This window comes from Dipteris shenzhenensis, chromosome 17 (assembly GCF_047967505.1).
Source record: "Dipteris shenzhenensis isolate YYH24624 ecotype China chromosome 17, Dip_SZ_1.0, whole genome shotgun sequence".
Taxonomy (NCBI): Eukaryota; Viridiplantae; Streptophyta; class Polypodiopsida; order Gleicheniales; family Dipteridaceae; genus Dipteris; species Dipteris shenzhenensis.
This window is the reverse complement of record NC_141612.1, coordinates 32,750,294-32,774,375: the sequence shown is the minus strand read 5'-3', so window position 1 is coordinate 32,774,375 and position 24,082 is coordinate 32,750,294. Positions and strand designations below refer to the sequence as shown.

The 24,082-nt window shown below is 40.7% G+C and overlaps 1 protein-coding gene across 1 annotated transcript; it reads left to right on the top strand.

Moving 5' to 3' along the window:
- The first annotated feature begins 15,453 nt into the window (after positions 1-15,453).
- On the top strand, positions 15,454-15,981 carry LOC147891998 (pterocarpan synthase 1-like). Its single transcript, XM_087388553.1, has one exon. The coding sequence runs from the start codon at positions 15,454-15,456 to the stop codon at positions 15,979-15,981; it is 528 nt and encodes a 175-aa protein (XP_087244679.1).
- Positions 15,982-24,082: the final 8,101 nt, after the last annotated feature.

The following is a 24,082-nucleotide window of genomic DNA, read 5'->3' as shown; positions in this document are numbered from 1 at the left end:
TGAGGGAAGTCCTACTTCATGATGTTGATCTTGAGGAGAGGTGTTTATGCTTCATTTCCATACATGTGTTCATATTTTCCACAAGACTAACACAAAGAGTGCTAAGGCACAAAGGTTGGAAACCCTAGCCCTAACACTAAAGGGATCATACGTATATATTTATTCTTTTCAACTAATCTAGTTTATAGTTAGTCATTTGTGGTGTCCTGTCTAGTTGTTCTCTCTCTTCTCTAGTCATTTTTGGTGTGCTCCCTATTTGTGCCCTCCCTAGAAAGATCTTTTGTGTCATGCTTAAAGAAGTAGTATGGGGCTTGCAAGTAGGTAAGTGATTTTTTGTAGATCCTCACTGTTGTCCTTCTATTGAACATCACCATTACCATGTAGGCAAGTGATTTTTTGTATCTCCTCAAATGTTTCCTTCTCTTTGACATCACCATTACCATGGATATCATTGTTTCTGTCTTATCTTGCACTTAATGTTCCCATGGGCTTGAGGAATGAGACAAGAAGTCGACATAGTCAGCTCCTACACTATCCGCTAGATGTGGGTCGTCCTTTATATTAGTTAATGAGGAAGGATTATCTTTATTATTGGATAGAAGAGTGTGAGCAGGAACTTAAGGAAGATCAGTGCGATAAGGCACTTGATGAGGAATGATTTCAAGAGGATGGTGTCAATAGTGCATGTGTTTAGACATCTCAATTGGTCATGGAAGCTCCATGTTTATATGGATGGATCAGTATATCTATTGGAAATGTTTTGACTCAAGTTACAGACAAAGGTTTCCATCATTCTATCTAGTATGCTAGTAGAGTGCTCCCATTATAGAAGCTAATTATTCTACAACTGAGAAGGAGGTCCTAGCCATTATATATAACTTTTTCCATTATGTACTTGGAACTTCGTTTGGTCATGTGGACCATCAAGTGCTCTTGTACTTGATCAATAGGCCTACACTAATGGCGAAATTTTCATGGTGGATGTTGTTACTGTAGGAATTTGATTCCCCACTCAAGCATACTCTTGGATGTGAGTGTTTGGTGGATGATTTCTTATCTCGATTTGACATGAGTGAATTGCCAGTTGGTGAGCTAGATCACTGGCCTAATGCAAATCTATTTGTTATCAATAATAGCCATGATTTTTATGTGGAGATGATGTTGCTCATTACAAAATGGTCCATGGAACTTTCATGAGGGTGTGATGAGAGATCAAAGATGATATTTCCCTTTCAAGATTTCATCGTTATCACATAATCATTATCTAAAAATTCAAAGAGCAGCTTACCACCAACAAATTGATGTTACTTTATATATAATTATTGATATCCAAAATACTATCTTGTTCCATGTACTTTTCCTCAATTATGTAGCCATCTTCTCCAATGTAAGATTGCCGCATCAAAAACAAAAAGGAGTTGTGGACAACAAATTAAGCATAAGAAATCAACCATGTAAGCATAAACTACATATGATACATCAACATTCTCCTTTACAATTAATTTGAGTTTCAATTACAAAACATGTAGAGAATTTGTTTAGATCAAATATATACATAGTATGTAATGCACCAATTATTGTTTAATCACTATGTTATTTAATTTATGAAACTTAAAAATTGTACAGAACTATTGTCTCTATTTATAGTCGTCATTCTAAATAAATAACAATATCTTTAATCCGTGAATACTCTATATGAACGTATCCAATGAAGGACACAAATAAATAGCTAGAAAAGAAAGAACAAAAATAGCAATGGGTCAAAGACAAGCAAAGAAGAAAGCCCGTTTAGAACCATCTACAGCGTCATGAATCAACAACAATTTGCTCCACAAGAAATGGAGGACGAAACAAAATATAATCATTAGGGCAAGCGTGGATGGTGTCATAATCCATCCCAACCATCGTCAACATCTTCTTTGCTTTGTCTCTAGAATTGGGCATGGTATTTGGGATAGGCAACATCTTCTGGAGAAACCTATTACAATTGCTAAGGAGGATAAAGCGGAATAAGGTGATTGTGGATGTCATTGGTAAAGATTACAAAATAAAGGAGAGGGGATGTAATAAAGCTTTTTAGAATTATCATTTTGGAATCTATTGGCTTGTGCAATATATATTGGCTTGGTAGTACCCTTAATTTTTTGAATAGAAGTGAATGTGATTGTACCTTGTCTGTACCCTAATTTTTTTTACAGTTCTTAACTGAGTGCCCTAATATGATTTTTATTTTTTTAATGCTCCTGTTTGGTTGTTTTTTCCCAATAGATTATAAATGGACTGCCCTCCTCCCTAACAGTCTTCCCTAATCCTAAACCCTCTTCCCCATGTTGCGACCATTTAGCACATGGATACTTTGCTATCCCATGTAGCAGAGAAAATTTTAAATGAGCAAGATTGGATAAAGTTTAATGTTGAAGTGCACACATGTGGGAGGGGTCAAGACTGATCGTCAAGGGAGCCACATTTCTTGAGGATTGTAAGAACCAACCTACAAGATCTCTGCAAGATTGGAGGGACCACTTCAAGCCAAAAACCAACAAGGAGGAGAATGTGAAAGACATCATGGATTGTGTTCAACTCTTCTGGGACTGTGGGTACATCATCCAAGAAGAGTTTCAGTATATATTAGAAGATGTGCAAGATGAGGTCCCGAGTGACCCATCTAGCCATGAGGAGGAGGACAGTACGAGTGATAATAATGCAGAGCAATAGACCTCCTCTTTGTTTAACATATGCAGGAGAATGTATCTTTTGGAGACAAATTTTTTTTATGAATACTTTTTTGGAGAAATTTTGTATATGAATACTCTTTGGGAGACAAATTTTGTTTATGAATACTCTTTTAGAGATAAATTTTGTTTATGAATTCTCTTTTTGGATACATCTGGTAATGTATTTTATGGAAATATATGATAATATATGCTAAAATCTTGCTATCAAGACCAATGTTGTTATCAATACAAATTTTGTTTGTCAATACGGATTTTTCATAGTTTTAGTAAATTGAAATTGAGTTTTAAGTAGTAAATTGTCTTTTAAGTAAAGTGTAAGTATTTATTGCTTTTTTTGCTTCTTACCCGCTCTTGTGTTCGTGTTTGTTTTCTTGTTTGTGTCAGTGTTTGTCCAATTTCACCAAATCGAACTTGAGTTTTAAGTAGTAAATTGAACTTGAGTTTTAAGTAGTAAATTATCCTTTAGGTAAAGTGTAAGTATTTATTGGCTTTTTTGCTTCTTACCCACTCTTGTGTTTGTGTTTGTTTTCTTGTTTGTGTCGGTGTTTGCCCAATCTCCCCAAATTAGACATGTCATCACATTGCATGTCCAGAGAGCACTTACCCCATGATCATGAGACCCCTCGTAGGAGGAGATGTCATGGACTCTACTCTCTAGAGAACTTTGATTCCACTCGGCCTACTCCTTACGGGACTACCCCTGGGTGGACTCCCTAGGGGCCAACTCCTCAGGGGACTACCCCTCAGGGAGCTCCTTTATTGTTCGTCCACAGCCACAACAACACAAAGCAACTATAGACGTGCTTGGTAGATGGGCAAAATAGCGAGTGTGTCTATAGGCATTGCTTTAGTAGAGGAATTACAGGCGCATCTACAAGTGCGTCTAACAACTCGTCTATTTGCACGTCTATTAACACGTTTAATTGCGCGTCTAATCTCAAAAAATACGGGCCCCATGTCTAACATCGCGTTTATCCGCGCATCTATTTGTGCATGTATTAACGCGTTTACACTGAGAATTAGACGCGCATTTAGATGCATAGATAGACACAAACCAGAGAATATAGAAAGTGAGATTTTGGTGTACATCATTGCTTTCCAAACATTGCCCATGATTAGCAAAGCACATAATTTTAACAGAACATCAATGCTTTTTTGCAAGCCCACATATACAAGAATTAAGTGAGGTGAGGAGAATGAGACAATATGTAAAATAGTTTTGCCAATATCAATGATGGGGCTACGGTTCAATCTCATCCTCAATGAGATCAACCCTTGCCAAACTATCTACTTCAAAATCCAAACAAGTGTTTAGATTTACAAATACATTCAACCCACAACTACTTGTGCTACTCATGTGCTCATCGAAATCAGCATCACCAATGGTAGGCTGGTCCTCACGGGTAATGCCCTCAATATCTGTATCTCCTATCTCATGATCATCCTCCTCTCTCATATCACGGTCATCATCACGTCCATGGCCATGATCATCCTCCATATGCTCCATATTAGTAAATGTACTATACATCACTTTGGAACGTGGCATAATAGGTATGACATGCCACCATCTATTATTATCCACCATTGGTTGATAGACAACCTAATTCAAACACAAATACAATCATGTTATTTTTCTTGCATCAAATATTGAAAAGCGAGTATTTTTATATGTGTGCACAGTATCTGTTCACATTGTTGTGGTAGTACTAGTGTGTCCTTCCTACTTTGCCAAAACTTTGTGGAGTCAATAGTTACAAAGCCACTTGCATGGCGTTTGATTGTTGCATTAGGGCCTCTTTCCACCACATCCTTAAACCACTTTACATCCAAAACATACACAAAGAAGTGTCGAAAGTCAAGCTTAATAATATCTTGGATTATGCCACAATAATCATCCATGGCTCCATTGGCTCCCTCAAAGCTAGCAATGATGCCGCAATCTTGTGTTTTCTCTTATCATCAATCTGTTGTGTTCGAAAATGCTTGCCCTCACACCATATAGCATTGAACATAGTGCACTACACCAAGAGAAAATCAATTAAATAAGCAATCTAAATTATTGAAAGCTCCTAACTTATGCATAACATTCTATATACCGACCTTGCTCATGCATCCCCTCGCATACTCCCATTCTTCCATTGTGATATGCATCCCCTCGTCTTTCTCTACTTTCTCCATTTCATCAAGTAGCCAATCCACATGAATATCCTTTGGAAGTGCTCTTAGATACTGAGGGTATGGCACACGAGATCCGTGGTGTGTACCAAAGAGGGCCCTGTCTTGTTGTCTTCTTGCATTTGCATCCTCGTATCTTGTCACCCATCTTTTCATCACATCACTATTAAGCATGCAAAAGAGGTTGATACTATTATGCAACTCCATGTCTATTACTTTGTTGCGTCCTTTCCCTTGAGGCACAATAGAGGTCATCCTTAGGTCTTCATCATCTCTCCATAGTCATGGGAGAGAGCTATCCACATAAACAAGAAACTCAGAAATATATACAAGTGACTCTTGTACCAACCAACCCTCAGCCATGCTACCTTTGGGTCTTGCATTTTGTCTCATGAAGCCCTTCAAGGTCTTCATGAAGCGCTCAAGGAAGAACAACCATCATGCATGTATAGTACCGCATGTAGCAATCTCATCCACCAAATGCAGTATAAGATGTAGTTGGCTTGTGAGAATAGAACGTGGAAATATCTCCTCCACTAAACAAACCACCTCCACTAACATAACTCGAGCATTCTCAAGCGTGGTGGGATCTATTTCCTTTGAGCTTACATACCTAGAAATAAAAAAGTACACCATATTAGCAATATGCATTCAAGCTTGCATGGAGCATTGATACACATCATATTTTGTATCATGTAAAGTACCTCACAAGCTCGCCCATCTTGTAAATAAAATCTTTCACGTCCTTCAATGCACTACGTGAAATGCTAGTAGGTAGTATGAACTGAACCCATGAGAAGGTGGTTGATTAGTTGCTTATAATTATTTGCTCACACATTTGGAAGGAAAAAGATATTATGCACATAAAATACTTACTTGGAGCATCTTGTGCCAATCATGAGATTTCAAGCCATATAATTGCTCTACACCTCCTTTCTTGCTCTTTGTAAAGGCTCCCTTCAAACACCTCATGCATCCAATGGGAGTATGAATTGTAGTAATAGCGTGCTTCACCGTCACCATCTCTAGCTTTGATAACATCCACGGTGCACGAGGTAACAAAACAAGCCCATTTGGTCTCTCTTGTGGCCAAGCTTCACGCATCCTCCCTGTGGTACGTAGATCCTCCCTTATGCCTGCAGAATCTCGTGTCCCATTCAAATGCTCCCAAATGGTAGATGCCAAATTCTTGAAGATATGCATGGGATCAAGCAGGTGACTGATCTTGAGGTGGGACCAATATGGTAAACGATAAAAGATGGAGTATCTAAACAAAATAAAGTGTTAGCAGGCAATCTTTATTTCTAGCCAATATAGCACACAATAGTTAGAAACCCTTACCGACTCATGCCAAGTGGTGGAGGAGTCATGGAACCGTCCCAAATTCTCATCCAATCTCCCACGGTGAGTGATTGTGGGAGGACTTCATTCCAAGAGGCAACATATCTAGGATGATCAGGTGGGAGAAATCGATGGTGATTCTCATAGATGACCTTATTCAATGCATCTGCCCGTGAGGCAGCTAGCAAAGGACCACAAATAGGACATGCATGGTAACCCGATGTAGTGAGACCTGAACAATAGACGCAATTAAGAGTTGAAGGTGGGTCAGGGTGCCACATCCTTTGCTTATTCATAATTAGAATTAAAATTAAAACGGGATCATAACTCAAACATATGAACACCCATAGGTATCTTAATCAACCTTAACTCTTTAACACTTATCATGTTTATGATTGCATCACATTCCCCATACTTTGAGATGTGATTGAGTGTAATCCTGTGTGCATGATATATGTTTCCTCGACATCGATCACACATACATTTGATTTTTTGCTCCAACCACATTTTGTGATGGTGGATATGGAGGGATTCATCCTCACTAGAGCTACTTGTTGAAGATGAAGACATCCTACAAACAAACAACCCAAAAAAATTTACTCTTCTTCAAATGTTTCCCCTCAAACTCTGTGGCGCATCTAAAGGCGCGTCTAAAAGAGCATCTGTTTGTTCTGTGGTGCGTGTCTAAAACCATGTTTAAAACTGCATCTAAAACCGTGTCTAAAACCGCATCTACCCTATGTATAGAGACGTGCCTATAGACGCAGCTATTAAACCTGCTTTTAGTGCGCTCGCTTTGCTTTTCTTCACACTACTTATACTTTACGCGGCTTGCTTGTTTCGTTATTAGTTGATCCATAGTTTCGATGCTTAAGAGGAGGGCACCTACACTTGCTTCCAAGCTTACACTCAAGAGGAAGGCACCCACACTTACTTCCAAGCTTAAAGGAGAGGAGGGCGAACAAGGAGGAGAAGTTGCAACTTTGAAAAAGGAGAAGAACCTTCCATATCTCTATTCAAGGTAAGTCTTTTTGCAGTTGATCTTTTTTGGAAGTTTGCTCTCTTTGGATTTGTACTTTCTCGTATCCAACTCTCTTTGGATTTGTACTTTCTCCTATCCAAAAAATGCATGATATGGGTATCAGTGTCATGTTTGTGTGTCGGGGGCAATGTCCTTTTCTACTTTTTAGAAAAGTCCATTGGTCAGAGCGCATCTATAGGCGCGTCTCAGAGCGCATCTAAAACCGCATCTACAGGCACGTCTAAACGTGTGTCTAGGTTATAGACATAGACAACCACATTTATAGATGTGCTGTTATACGTGAAAATAGATGCGCTAATCAGACGTGTCTATAGACGCACTACGACAGTAACCCGGTTCTCTCTTCCCTTCCCCTTTCTTCACAGCTCATCAGTAATACATTTTTTTTCTTTTTTCTAGTTCAACATGTGGCCAGGAAGCGCTTCCAGCTCACCTAATCCTTGGGATTCTATTTGGAAGGACTTATATAACCTTTTAGGGCACCCTTCTAGTCTTGCGGAGTTATACGGGTATATGACAAGTACTCTAAACACTCCCCAGAAGTTGGCACTACAGACTCCAAACCACCCCACACCTGCTGAGATCACCCCAGTGGAGTCAGTACAGCCATCTTATGCCCCTTCTTATGCCCCTTCCCCCATGCCGCCTTATGCCCCTTCTGCCATGCCATCTTATGCCCCTTCCCCCATGCCGTCAGGAGGTCCTTTTGTCTCGCAGAGCCGTCGACGTACTCCTGTGCAGTCGAGACTTGGTTCTCTGGCTACAAGTGGTCAGCGTAGTCCCGTGCAGTCTCCAGCTACGAGTGGCCAGTGTATGAGCTCGACACCACACGATAGCAAGCGTAGTAGCAAGGAGAGCGGTGGGGGATGCATGGCACAGTGCTTTGGGAGGGGTGGTGGTGGGGACGATGATGATTCAGATGATTTAGATGTGCCTCGGGGTGATGGTACGATATTCTATGACATCACTCAGACAGGAGGCATCTTGATGGATGCGCAGGGGAAGGACATCATGGCCTTCATGTGCTCTGTAATTGCTAACAATGACAGAGATTAGTTTATCCACTTCAAAGACCAGCCAAAGAGGTTGGCTGATGAGACCCTCGCTACTATTCGCTCTAGGTATCCTAACCCCCCCAATCGCCAGTTCACAGATAAATGGGCCAAGTCAAAGATTGTTACGATACTTGGCAATAAAAGATCTTCGCTTTTAAGAGGCAGGCACTAGCGGAGCTTGGCAGGCTTGAGGGAGGTCAGCTACCAAGGGGCCCGCCCCACACTATTCACAAGCGTGAGTGGAAGAAAGCAATGAAGTCAGCGAGGGAGGACCCCAGTCTGCAGCACGTGGAGGCACGAAGGATCTAGATGGAGGAATATGGAAGTGCGCATTTTGGAGCAGGGGGTGTTGAATCATGGGAGGCCCAATTTGTAAGTATCAATCTCAAATTATATTGCTTATGTAGTTTATTAGGAGGTTGTTTATTTGTACTAATCCCTCAGTAAATTGTGTCGTCTTGCAGCTTGAGATCGTGGGCAGATACCCTACTCCTGTGGAGATAGCCTACCACTGTCACCATCGCACAGGAGATACATGGAGGCACTTCTATGATGACGGGTTGATTACTGAGGAGCAGTATACCCGAGCTACTGGAGCGGCCCCCGAGGTATTTGAAAGTAATTAAATAATGCCAAAATTACAAGTAAAGATTTGATTTTTCATACATTGATATATGTTGTCCCTTGTTTACAGGCCCGTGCACAAGACGATGAGGAAGACGAGGAAGGAGGCACAGAAGGGAGGGCAGAAGGGAGCATGGAAGGGAGCGAGGACCTGGAGAACATAGATTAGTGGTAGAAGTAGTGCTAGCTACTCTTTTTTGTACTTAAAGCCATTGGCTTGGCTTCGTGTCTCTTGTATATGCACTCTTATTTTTTGTACTTGAAGCCACATGACATGGCTTCGCTTCCTTTTTTTTTGTACTTGAAGCCACATGATGTGGCTTAGCTTCATGCTATATGTATATACAAGCACTTTTTGAGCTTTCAATTTTATTTCATTTTGGAGTTGTAATGTTTTATTTGGAATTGTAATTAAAATGCATTCTATAAATTTTAAAATAATAATAATAAAGCACGTCTATCAGTGCGTCTATAAACATGTCTATATACGCGTCTGTCTATTCGACAAGCATCTATTTTTGCATCTATAAACGCATTTATAAACACGTCTATTTAAGCATCTAAATGCACGTCTATACGTGTGTGTATTTGCTATATAGATGCGCTAGTAGACGCAGGTCTCTAGACGTGAAAATAGATGCACAAATAGACGTGCCCGTAAGTTTTTTATTTAGTTCAGTAAACGTGTTTGTGTGCACGTCTATGGGTGCTTTGTCTTGTTGTAAGCATTGTCGGGAGTCCCGATGAGTTCATCGCAACCATGAGGGACGTGGACGCAGCAAGACTCTTCTCTCTCCTATGCCAAAGGGCCTCCATTGTTCCCTCTCCTACACCGCTCGGGGGTAGATTAGGGACATTCATGGCTTTACCTACTAAACATCCATCCCCTATTACCCATTCGGAGGAATCTGCATCACCTTAGCATCAACATCGTAGGTCCATAAAGAGTAGTAAGGGTCAAGGCTACTATGGTGGCAGCATGGGAGATGTAGACAGAGTTTGCACACTCCCACTGCTCTAGGTCCCCCCTTGTTCATGAGACGTAGTACCAATTTGGTCCCTTGCCCTCCCCACTCATAGGCCACATCACCCTAGAGACCACTCGCTCGCCTACTCATCCTTAAGCACTTGCTCCACCCCTTGCTCTAGCTTTGCTACTCCATCCACTGCGAATCCTTCAGACTTTGTTTTGCTTGAGGACCTATCCTACAAGGTGAACAACATTGGGAAAGTTATATAGGATGACGACAGGAAGTAGGTCACAAGATACACGATGCAAAGGTTGATGAGCACCCACTTCCCCAAGGATATATTCAAACCTTAATTGGAAACAACAAGACAATAAAGAGGCCATCATAGATGCCCTCAAGAGACAATTTCCCAACCCTACAGGGTATGAGTTTGATGGAAATGCCATGCTTACATGCATGGGAGAGCTCCTTAAGTCTTGTAGATACGACTTAAGGCTTGGCTATTAAGGAGGGTGAGCACAAGCCAGGGTGGGCAGACCCGAAAGATTTGAGTATAGCAAAGAAGGAGCATAAAGAGAATCGAAATGCATTTGAGGCTCAGTGGAGGGAAGTAATGATACACCTGTAGACAATAGATCCTTCGCACCTCAGGAGCGGTGGCAAACTAGGCAACAGGGCATGGGTGGTAAGTATATATTTATCTTCTACTGAATATCTAATATGTTTAGTCGTTCAAATGTTCTGTCATTCATATCGAAATAATTTAATTTGGATCCATAAGAATCTGTGATTGGATGGCCTCTAGATGACGAGGAGTACAGAAGGGAATTTAGGATTGGAGCCAAGCCTTGGTTTAAGGAGAAGGAGAAAGAAGGAGTCAACATCAATTGGAAAAGGAAGTGTGCCCATGCAAATCATAGGTATCTCAGAGAGACCACCACGCTAGTTTTTGGCATAATAATGAGATGCAATCTATCATTCTGAGCATCACCTTAGTGCAGTCCCTGGCCTAGCGACCTATCATCGTACAAAATTCAAGGTTGTCTTAGAGAGACCACCGCATTGGTTCTTGGAGTTATAGCTCTATTACCTATTTTTACATATTACAGAAGGAGGTCTATGATGACTAATGCATTGGCAAACAGAAGGAGATCTATGACAGCCACTGCACTGGTTCTTGGAGTTATATATTTGTCTACTAAGGAAAATGTATTTCCTTGTGCAACCAAGCAAAATGAAATTGACGATATGGCCCTTGAGGGGTCCCCTTTGTTGGAGTAACATGGTGACAAGATAGAGGCAACAAGATGAACAATGAAGCTTGTTTACTGAATGAGAAAGTGTCATTATATAGATACTGGGTACATCCATAGATTACATCATATGTGAGCTCAATAGTGAGCATCTAGATCCACAGTCATCTCCATGAATCTGTCAATCACACACCATACTTCTAGATGCACTCATTCACACTTACTAACTGTCGACACATCATCAGTCACACCTAACTCAGGCACACAACCCTTATACCGCTAGGTACACCCCATTACATCAATTTATCCTTCGTTCCCCCCCACAAATTGATGACCTCATCCCTCAGTAGTAGTACATGGGATGATCCATGGCTTGCCCACCATCATGGGATGCTCCATGGCTTGCCTAATCAACTATCTTTGACCAAAATATGAACAAATCTACCTATAGAGATAGAGATCGACTAAGGGTGGAATTCGCCTTGATTACAAAGGCTATGAAGGGGATTTTGGTGGCAAAAAAAGCCCTCAATAGTAGAGAAGATCCTCCAGCAAGAAATCACGCAATGCTATGTCACATCACCGGTTGGAGTTGCTACAAATTTGACTAGTTTTTTCATGTTTTCTCCTCGTTCAATGGACCAAATGAGCTCAAATTGGAATAGTAACTAGCTCATAAGGTCTCCCAACTATGCCCAGGAGTACTAGTTGAAATTTGACATTTACACGTCGTATGAAATAAAAGTTTCTCGAGAAACAATTCTATCGACATGGGCTGTGTAGGTCATGTTTTCCCAATTCCTCTAAACACAGTGTGCCCTATCAAGGGGAATCTTGAGCTAAAAGGGCTTGTAAAATGGTGCAACAGAGAGGGAGAACAAGCTTAAGCAAAAATGCATAGAAGAGGGAAGAATGGCAGAAGAAGGTGGAGGGTGAAGGGGAAGATGATGACGTGGCTCAAGGAGGATCAAGGAGGGAAGTATGGCTCTGATATCACATGTTGGAGTAGCACGGTGACAAGATAGAGGCAACAAGATTAATAATGAAGCTGGTGTATTCATTGAGAGAGTGTCATTATATAGACACTGGGTACATCCATAGATTACATCATATGTGAGCTCAATAGTGAGCATCTAGATCCACAATCATCTCCATGAATCTCTCAATCACACCATACTCCTAGATTCACTCATTCGCACCTACTAAACTGACACATCATCAGTCACACCTAACTCAGGCACACAACCATTGTACCCCTAGGTACACCCCATTACATTAATTTGTTTTTCAATTTTAACAGATGTTGGTGCAACTCATATGTGAGGTTGCCATTTTTTGAGGCAAAGACAAGACCATAATCATGAAAAGTGGCTTCTATGATGCTCCTTGCAAAAAATCCATGTCAAAGATGCTCGGCAGATGCAACAAAATGCTAGTCTTGGTTACATTCTTTGCATTTGTGCTTTGGTAGCGAGCTTTGGATTCTTGTTTTTCGTCCACTGCTAATAGCATATCCCCTTCACCTTTCTTTTGCTTCAATCACAGTACAACTAACCACAACTTGTTTTCAAGCAGGTAGGCGAAAGGGTGGATGGCAACAACGAAGGTAAGTGGTAGCAAAGGCATGGTGGAGGTGGGGAGGGGAGGAGTGAGGGCGATGGAGAACCCATACCAATAAGTGGTGGTGACAAAAATGGCAGAGTTGACACAACAACACAAAGCAACTATAGATGCGCTTGGTAGACGCGCAAAATAGCGGGCGCGTCTATAGGCATTGCTCTAGTAGAGAAATTACGGATGCGTCTATAGGCGCGGCTAAACGCTCGTCTATTTGCGCACAAATCATCGCGTTTATTTGCGCGTTAGACCTGAGAAAATACGGGCCCGTCTAACATCCCGTTTATTAGCGCGTGTATTTGCGTGTTTATTTGCGCGTTTACACTGAGACTCAGACGCGCATTTAGACACGTAAATAGACGCACTCCATAGAATACAGAAAGTGAGATTTTGGTGTACATCATTGCAAATAGACGCGCATTTAGACGCGCAAATAGACGTGCTCCAGAGAATACAGAAAGTGAGATTTTGGTGTACATCATTTTGACTATAGCAAAGAAGGAGCACAAGGAGAATCCAAATGCATTTGAGGCTCAGCGGAGGGCAGCAATGATACACCTGTAGACAATAGATCCTTCGCACCTCGGGAGCGGTGGCAAACTAGGCAACAGGGCATGGGTGGTAAGTATATATTTATCTTCTACTGAATATCTAATATGTTTAGTCGTTCAAATGTTCTGTCATTCATATCTAAATAATTTAATTTGGATCCATAAGAATCTGTGATTGGAAGGCCTCTAGACGACGAGGAGTACAGAAGGGAATTTAGGATTGGAGCCAAGCCTTGGTTTAAGGAGAAGGAGAAAGAAGGAGCCAAGCCTTGGCCCTCCATATCAAAAGAAATACTACTATTTGAAAAGCCACAATCTCATATAAATTAATTAGTGTAAATAAAAACCACAACAGTATCGTGCTAGCAATATTTCTCAACGATTCTCCCGTTTAAAATTTATTTTACAAGAAATTGCTCTTTGATAATTAGAAGATCTTGGGAAACATCACTATCTAAATTTCATTATCTTAGATCTAGTCATGGATCAATCAACTCGAGTAATCATAAATATTTGTTTCCTCTCGTTAGCTTGAGCATATCACAGGCATTAATATGATTGGGGGTTCTACCGTCTGTAATATGAAAATCCAACCAAAATAGAGGCTAATCATATTGTGAGAGTACTAACGATTTAAACATGTTCTTGTGGTTTATGGAATGATACACAAAGACCACAAATCTCAGGTTTATCAATGTTAGCATGCCATGTTCAACAAACACAATGCAAATGAACATAAGACTGATATTTTATGTACGCTCTAAGTATTATGACTTTTTGTTCAAAAGCAATGACATCATATATAAATCGAATTCCCTACTTTATATTTCTTTCATGTGTCCTCATTGCCTTGCGAGTAGCATTATCTATAGAAGGAGCACAATACCAAACAATCAAAGGTAACAAACATGAGCACAAAACATAGGTGAAAGCAGAAATGAAAGGAAACAAGTCTAACGAGAAATATATATATTAATTGCATGAGTATTGATGATTTCAAATTTCTATTTAGCAACATAAAACATGTTAGGGGCAAATTTGGTCATGCGTTACTAGTCAATTGGCTTAGACATCAATCTCTGTACATCTATGGGAGTATTCAAGACGAAGGGCCAAAATTTGGTCTTAATACTGGCATTTATACCACTGGTTCACAATGTTCAGAGAAAACCTGCAAACTATATACAATGAACTTGCAACATTTTCATTTTCACCTGTAAAAAATATTTTCTCAATTTTGTAAAATCTGCAAAATTTAAGGTAGTTAAGTTATATTTTAGCTAAAAACTTGGCAAATTCTTAGAAAAAACCTTCAAAATTTGAACCCCAAGCTTTGTGATTTGTTGAGAAAAATGTTTTTCTGGAGCGTGCCCTCATGCACATGGTCAGCTGTAATAAATCGTTCAAGCGATAACGAAGCAAGAAGGAGTGGGTCGAGCTCGAGCACTTGTTCCGAGGACCTGGTGGAAGCGGGTCTGCATCCTGGACTCATCCATGGCAATCGCACCCATTGAGCATTAATCTGGTTGAGTATAACATTGTACTGGTAACTGGCTCAGGCTTGTCGCTTCGTAATTTATAAACGTCTCCAATATATGTGCACCGTCCTGTACCTTTATCGCGGGCACATATTGCGTGAGAGGCGCGTACGAAGCTCGAACTATATTGGATTCATTGCTGTGCGCATCGCGTGCGAGTCCCGACTCTCGCAGAAACCTATATCATAACATTCCAGTTGGCAGTAACGAGTCATCCCTCTCTCTCATCAGCTTTCGTTTTTGTTGCGGTCGGATCCACGGTGCGTAATGCTTTGACAATTCAATTACGCTTCATAGAATCTGGATTGTTAGAACCTCCTGGCGTTGCATGTTCTCAGCTATGGCGTCTATACTGTGAAATGCGGTGCACTATCTGTGCACGGTGATCAGAATTTCTGGCAATTTTTCCAACCTATTGGTTTTTGTCTGGCTGTGCTGCAGAATACCGCGGGAGCATTTAGATAACCTCATCAGAAAAAAACCATGGCGATCGACGAGTCGTCTCTAAATAAGCACTATATTGTCGTTCTCTGATCTTTACATCAATTTTGATGCTCTCCATTGTGGGCGCGGATCCCCGTCGCCAAAGTCCACCCACCTACTTAGAGTTGAGCTATTACATGCACTGGTTTGTGGTTTATAATATCATTCCCTTAGTGCCAGCCTACGACACCAACGCCACCATCGGCTTCGGTTTGGTAATCGCGATGGATCTGCCTCTGACCCTTACATCGGATCCTAACTCAACATTGTTGGGCGCCGAGAGGTGTTTGGCGTCGATTCTCCACGACAGTCCGGGTTATGTAGGAAATCTCCATCTCTGCACTGTCACTTACGACTACGGTGGCTATAAGGGCGCGTATTCGTTACATGGAGAAGTGAACATCGATCAACTGAGCAGGTGGGAGTTGGGAGTAACGGGAGGCACGGGAGATTTCCGAGGAGTCAAGGGTTATGCTGTTGGATCAATTCTTCCGACCAATAGCACAACGCATATTGCGTACCATTACTCTACACATCTCTTTTTCCCAGATCCACCCATGAATGGGAGGCCAACTCCCGACCTCATGAGAGAATGAGAGCTCGTGACTCGTCTACCTGCATATTGAAATCGTCCATTCGGGCGTCAAAAAAAGGTCGCCTGTTATTTATTGCCCGTCGTATCGCGCATGTGTTTCTCTCGTTAAGATGCGCGTGAAACAACAAGTTACAATTACTTTCCCTGATTCAAGCTGCCATTCGGAGTCTATTCTATTTCTGTTTGCCATGTAGCTCGATCTGTACTACATTTTCATCTCCACCGGATCGGTATCCTCTGCAAATACCGTAAAAATTAGCATGCAGCATCACAGCTAGCATGATGTCGTTGCATTTTAGCTAGCATGATGTCGTTGCCAAAATGTGGTAAATGTTCCGAAAGCCTCTTCTCAAGGTACGTTCATTCTGGAAAAACTCTACTCCTTGTAATGCGTCCGTTTCCTTCAATAAACTAACTGGCTCCCTCTCTCTTTCCTTTGCTTCCCTTGCTCTCTGTTTACTCTCCTCTGCCCTCTCAAAGATCCTTGTTTTGGCACGCCAAGCCCTTTCTTGAGCATAGCGATCATAATTCTGACGTGGATGCTGTTGAGATACGTTATGCAATGCATTCGCATCAATGTAGTGAAGCTCTGCGTCAAGTTTGGTTGCTCTTTCAGTTTGTATTGGCCTTCCGATCTGACGCTCATTCGACTCAGCTTCTAATTTGCTGTGTGTAGTCTCTTGATTGATTTGCTCCCGATATTATAATTGTTGCTTGTAACTAACTCTACTACGTAGAAACTTGTCGTTCTTTATGCATGACAAGGTGAAGCTATAGCTATTATCAAAGAAGGTACAACAAAACGCACACATTTCAAAGGAACCCAAACAAATGCATTATGATCAACGTCTATAAAACACTGCAACCATCCGATCGGAGACTTCGAAAATAATTACAAAAGCAAGAGGACAAAAACAAATCGTGTAGTATTGATTTTGACTCTCTTATAACACGCTTGTCCTTTAGAGACCGACCAGACTTGGCACTCGGAAGTGTTACGATTGCCCCCGTCGAGGTGACCAATGCTCATTTTTCACAGCTTGCTCGTACAGCTCTGGAAGGGCGACTCAACAAATTAGGACACAATGACAATATCAGGTGTCAAATTTCGGTCCACTGGATCTAACAGAGCCCGCGACGGATTGTACAAAATGTGAGTCTATTTGAGCACAGCATCACGGATGTAAGAGGAAGATGTATACCAAAGCCGGGGCTAGAGTCGTGTAGAGCAACTATACATGACCGAGAATGTTGCAGTTTCGAACTGGTTTCTTGCTTGTTTTACCACGGGACGAGGTCCTATACGGATTTCTCCCTGGAGAGTTTGTCGTATTCTCTTTAGAGGCTTTTCCCAAGGATGCTAGAAGTGTTCAGTCTGAGGCCATGGAATCGAGACACCTTTAACTCCTCATTTGTTAGATTCGCAAATTGGGTCAACCCAAGCCTGTATGAGGATCCGTGCTAATTGAAGTGTATGGAATCACTCCTCTCCTCGTGGTCTTGAGTGCCATCGGCTAGCGCAATATCACTAATGTAAGAGTGGAGGTTTGCAGAGCAACTATACACGAGCAAGAATGTTGCAGCCATGGGCAGAGTGCGGTGAAAGAGTGTAGTGAAAGAGAAAATGGATCAGTGGAGGATTGACACATTCACCTATGGGGAGAAATGAAACGGTAATGTTTGCGCACAAGACATACATCCAATGGCCTTAATAAACATCCAATGGATGAAAATTCTTCTATCATCCTAGCACCATTAAGTGAAACCTCTTGTTAATAGAGAAAAAGATATGCATAGAGCATCATCTAAGAGGGCATTTTCCCTAGAGAACTAAGAAATAGGTAGAATTTATGAGAGTTAGCAATGTTTAATGTCCAAATTTTCACACTCCTTGCAATAGCACTCGTCGCACTTTGTTGCAACAGATTGGCTCGCATCCCTCCAAATCCTCTCTCTCCCTATTTTCAAGCCTAATTTTACCAAAATCCTTCACGTTTTCCATGAACTTATAGCTGATGAAAAAGGCGAGTCTCATGGATAAATTCTATTATTTACCTCCTTCGAAAATAGAGACTCAAAGTCCTTAACATGGGAATGCTCTCTTGTATTAAAAAACCATAAGTTACGATTTAGAAGTCCAATGAGAATGGTACAAAAGCCAAAGATTTGTGTAAAGCATTCCTGTGGCAAAAGTTAGATTTGCATTGAGTTTTGAAAATTCACATTAATTGTAACTTCATAAACATAATGGATTCATAATATCTTAATTCAAATAATTAAGGTATACTAAGTCCCCCTAGAGTACAACCCTATGTCCTACTAAAGTATAGTCATTGCCCTCACGTCCTCCTTGGTAACTACGCCGACTTCTCTGCTATCCTTCGCTTCTCCATGCCAGCTGCTGTGGTTATACCTCAATGTGGCTACCTTGATTATTTCTTCTCCTCCTCATCCTCACCTCAACTCTGCCATTTTTGTCACCACCACTTGTTGGTATGGGTTCTCCATCGCCCTCACTCCTCCCCTCCCTGCCTCCACCATGCCTTCGCTACCACTTACCTTTGTTGTTGCCATCCACCCTTTCGCCTCCCTGCTTGAAAACAAGTTGTGGTCAGTTGTACTGTGATCGAAGCAAAAGAAAGGTGGAGGGGATATACTATTAGCAGTGGACGAAAAACAAGAATCCAAAGCTCACTACCAAAGCACGAATGCAAAGAATGTAACCAAGACTAGCATTTTGTTGCATCTGCCGAGCATCTTTGACATGGACTTTTTGCAAGGAGCATCATAGAAGCCACTTTTCATGATTATGGTCTTGTCTTTGCCTCAAAAAGTGGCAACCTCACATATGAGTTGCACCAACATCTGTTAAAATTGAAAAACATTTTGATCCAGGTTGCATTAATGTAATGGGGTGTACCTAGGGGTACAATGGTTGTGTGCCTGAGTTAGGTATGACTGATGATGTGTCAGTTTAGTAGGTGCGAATGAGTGAATCTAGGAGTATGGTGTGTGATTGAGAGATTCATGGAGATGATTATGGATCTAGATGCTCACTATTGAGCTCACATATGATGTAATCTATGGATGTACCCAGTGTCTATATAATGACACTCTCTCAACGAATACACTAGCTTCATTATTCATCTTGTTGCCTCTATCTTGTCACCGTGCTACTCCAACATGTGGTATCAGAGCCATACTTCCCTCCTTGATCCTCCTTGAGCCATGTCATCATCTTCCCCTTCACCCTCCACCATCTTCTTCCATTCTTCCCTCTTCTATGCATTTTTGCTTAAGCTTGTTCTCCCTCTCTGTTGCACCATTTCACAAGCCCTTTTAGCTGAAGATTCCCCTTGATAGGGTACATTGTGTTTAGAGGAATTGGGAAAATATGACCTACACAGCCCATGCCGATAGAATTGTTGCCCGACAAACTTTTATTTCATACGACCTGTAAAAGTGAAATTTCAACCAATCCTCCTAGGCATAGTTGGGCGACCTTATGAGCTAGCTTTTGTTCCAATTTGAGCTCATTTAGTCCACTGAGCAAGGAGAAAACGTGAAAAAACTAGTCAAATTTGTAGCAACTCCAACCAGTGATGTGACATAGCATTGCACGATTTCTTGCTGGAGGATCTTCTCTACTATTGAGGGCTTTTTTTGCCACCAAAATCCCCTTCATAGCCTTTGTAATCAAGGCAAATTCCACCCTTAGTCAATCTCTGTCTCTATAGGTAGATTTGTTCATATTTTGGTCAAAGATAGTTGAATAGGCAATCAAAATTTGTGGCTTTTATACTTGACTAAAAGTTTTGAATATGTTTACTATGTTTCACCACAACAACTCAATCATGAAGCTTATATTCATCATTATACTCTTGCCTTTTTATGTGGATGATATGATGCTTGTGCTCTCAAAGAATATGTTGAACTCATGTTCCACTCGCTTGAGTCTATTCGTCAAACCTTGTAAGGCATTAGACACTGCCCATGTGGTAAGACCTTGCCTAGAATTGCCTAGATTATGCTTTGGTATACCAAGAAGATACACAAAGAAGGAAAGCTTTGCTTCATTGACACCAAGTACAATTTGCAATGGACAAGCAAGTTTATGAGTCTGAATATACAATGGTGGCTTGGAAACAATGCCAGAAGAAGACTGCCATCAAGGGGGGGAATTTCCCCACATCTTCAACTTATAATTTTTGTGATGTGGTCAATAATGATTCTCTGCCATGGATAGTCCATCCTTAAATTATTGTTAGTCCTTGCTCCCGAGGTGCGAAGGATCTATTGTCTGCAGGCATATCCTCGCCGCCCTCCGTTGAGCCTCAAACGCATTTGGATTCTCCTTGTGCTCCTTCTTTGCTATACTCAAATCTTTCGGGTCCGCCCACCCTGTCTTGTGCTAACCCTCCTTAACAGCCAGGCCTTAAGTCGTATCTACAAGACTTAAGGAGCTCTCCCATGCATGTAAGCATGGCATTTCCATCAAACTCATACCCTGTAGGGTTGGGAAATTGTCTCTTGAGGGCATCTATGATGGCCTCTTTGGCTCTATTGTCTTGTTGTTTCCAAGGTTTGAATATATCCTTGGGGAGTGGGTGCTCATCAACCTTTGCATCGTGTATCTTGTGACCTACTTCCTGTCATCATCCTATATAACTTTCCCAATGTTGTTCACTTTGTGGGATAGGTCCTCAAGCAAAACAAAGTCTGAAGGATTCGCGGTGGATGGAGTAGCAGATCTAGAGCAAGGGGTGGAGCAAGTGCTTAAGGATGAGTAGGGGAGCGAGTGGTCTCTAGGGTGATGTGGCCTATGAGTGGGGAGGGCAAGGGACCAAATTGGTACTACGTCTCATGAACAAGGGGGGACCTAGAGCAGTGGGAGTGTGTAAACTCTGTCTACATCTCCCATGCCGCCACCACAGCAGCCTTGACCCTTACTACTCTTTATGGACCTATGATGTTGATGCTAAGGTGATGCAGATTCCTTCGAATGGGTAATAGGGGATGATGTTTAGTAGGTAAAGCCATGAATGTCCCTAATCTACCCCCGAGGGGTGTAGGAGAGGGAACAATGGAGGTCCTTTGGCATAGGAGAGAGAAGAATCTTGCTACATCCACGTCGCTCATGGCTGCGATGAACTCATCAGGACTCCCGACGATGCTGTGGACGAACAATAAAGGAGCTCCCCGAGGGGTAGTCCCCTGAGGAGTTGGCCCCTAGGGAGTCCACCCAGGGGTACTCCCGTAAGGAGTAGGCTGAGTGGAATCAAAGTCCTCTAGAGAGTAGAGTCCATGACATCTCCTCCTACAAGGGGTCTCACGATCATGGGATAAGTGCTCTCTAGACATGCAACGTGATGACATGTCTAATTTGGGGAGATTGGGCAAACACCGACACAAACAAGAAAACAAACACAAACACAAGAGTGGGTAAGAAGCAAAAAAGCCAATAAATACTTACACTTTACCTAAAGGATAATTTACTACTTAAAACTCAAGTTCAATTTACTACTTAAAACTCAAGTTCGATTTGGGGAAATTGGACAAACACTGACACAAACAAGAAAACAAACACGAACACAAGAGTGGGTAAGAAGCGAAAAAAGCAATAAACATTTACACTTTACTTAAAAGACAATTTACTACTTAAAACTCAAGTTCAATTTACTAAAACTATGAAAAATCTGTATTGACAAATGAAATTTGTATTGATAACAACATTGGTTTTGATAGAAAGATTTTAGCATATATTATCATATATCTACATAAAATACATTACCAAATGTATCCAAAAAGAGAATTCATAAACAAAATTTATCTCTAAAAGAGTATTCATAAACAAAATTTGTCTCCCAAAGAGTATTCATATACAAAATTTGTCTCCCAAAGAGTATTCATATACAAAATTTCTCCAAAAGAGTATTCATAAACAAAATTTGTCTCGAAAAGATACATTCTCCTGCATATGTTAAACAAAGAGGAGGTCTATTGCTCTGCATTATTATCACTCGTACTGTCCTCCTCCTCATGGCTAGATGGGTCACTCAGGACCTCATCTTGCACATCTTCTAATATATACTGAAACTCTTCTTGGACGATGTACCCACAGTCCAAGAAGAGTTGAACACAATCCATGATGTCTTTCACATTCTCCTCCTTGTTGGTTTTTGGCTTGAAGTGGTCCCTCCAAATCTTGCAGAGATCATGTAGGTTGGTTCTTACAATCCTCAAGAAATGTGGCTCCCTTGACGATCAGTCTTGACCCCTCCCACACGTGTGCACTTCAACATTCAACTTTATCCAATCTTGCTCATGCAAAATTTTCTCTGCTACATGGGATAGCATAGTATCCATGTGTTGAATGGTCGCAACATGGGGAAGAGGGTTTAGGTTTAGGAAAGACTGTTAGGGAGGAGGGTAGTCCATTTATAATCTATTGGGAAAAAACAACCAAATAGGAGCATTAAAAAAATAAAAATCATATCAGGGCACTCAGTTAAGAACTGTAAAAAAAATAAGGGTACAGACAAGGTACAATCACATTCACTTCTATTCAAAAAATTAAGGGTACTAACAAGCCAATATATATTGCACAAGCCAATAGATTCCAAAATGATAATTCTAAAAAGCTTTATTGCATCCCCTCTCCTTTAATTTGCAATCTTTGCCAATGACATCCACAATCACCTTATTCCGCTTTATCCTCCTTAGCAATTGTAATAGGTTTTCCAGAAGATGTTGCCTGTCCCAAATACTATGCCCAATTCTAGAGACAAAGCAAAGAAGACGTTGACGATGGTTGGGATGGATTATGACACCATCCATGCTTGCCCTAATGATTATATTTTGTTTCGTCCTCCATTTCTTATGGAGCAAATTACTGTTGATCCATGACACTGTAGATGGTTCTAAACGGGCTTTCTTCTTTGCTTGTGTTTGATCCATTGCTATTTTTGCTCTTTTTTTTCTATTTATTGGTGTCCTTCATTGGATAAGTTTATATAGAGTATTCACGGATTAAAGATATTTTTATTTATTAGAATGACGACTATAAATAGAGACAATAGTTCTGTACAATTTTTAAGTTTCATAAATTAAATTACATAGTGATTAAACAATAACTGGTGTATTACATACCATATATATATTTGATCTAAACAAATTCTCTACATGTTTTGTAATTCAAACTCAAATTAATTGTAAAGGAGAATGTTGATGTATCATATGTAGTTTATGCTTACATGGTTGATTTCTTATGCTTAATTTGTTGTCTGCAACTCCTTTTTCTTTTTGATGTAGCAATCTTAAATTGGAGAAGATGGCTACATAATTGAGCAAAAGTACATCAAACAAGATAGTATTTTAGATATCAATAATTATATATAAAGTAACATCAATTTGTTGGTGGTAAGTTTTTCTTTGAATTTTTAGATAACGATTATGTGATAACGATGAAATCTTGAAAGGGAAATATCATCTTTGATCTCTCATCACGCCCTCATGAAAGTTCCATGGACCATTCTGTAATGAGCAACATCATCTCCACATAAAAATCATGGCTATGATTGATAACAAATAGATTTGCATTAGGCCAGTGATCTAGCTCACCAATTGGCAATTCACTCATGTCAAATCGAGATAAGAAATCATCCACCAAAATCTCACATCCAAGAGTATGCTTGAGTGGGGAATCAAATTCCTATAGTAACAACATCCACCATGAAAATTTTCCCATTAGTGTAGGCCTATTGATCAAGTACAAGAGCACTTGATGGTCCACATGACCAAAAGAAGTTCCAAGTAGATAATGGAAAAAGTTATATATAATGGCTACGATCTCCTTCTCAGTTGTAGAATAATTAGCTTCTATAATGGGAGCACTCCACTAGCATACTAGATAGAATGATGCCAACCTTTGTCTGTAACTTGAGTCAAAACATTTCCAATAGATAAACCGATCCATCCATACAAACATGGAGCTTCCATGACCAATTGAGATGTCTAAACACATGCACTATTGACACCATCCTCTTGAAATCATTAAGTGCCTGCTCACACTCTTCTATCTAATAATAAGGATAATCCTTCCT

Coding starts and splice junctions, on each gene's coding strand:
- LOC147891998 (XM_087388553.1), top strand. CDS start 15,454: ATGCTCTCCATTGTGGGCGCGGATCCCCGTCGCCAAAGTCCACCCACC.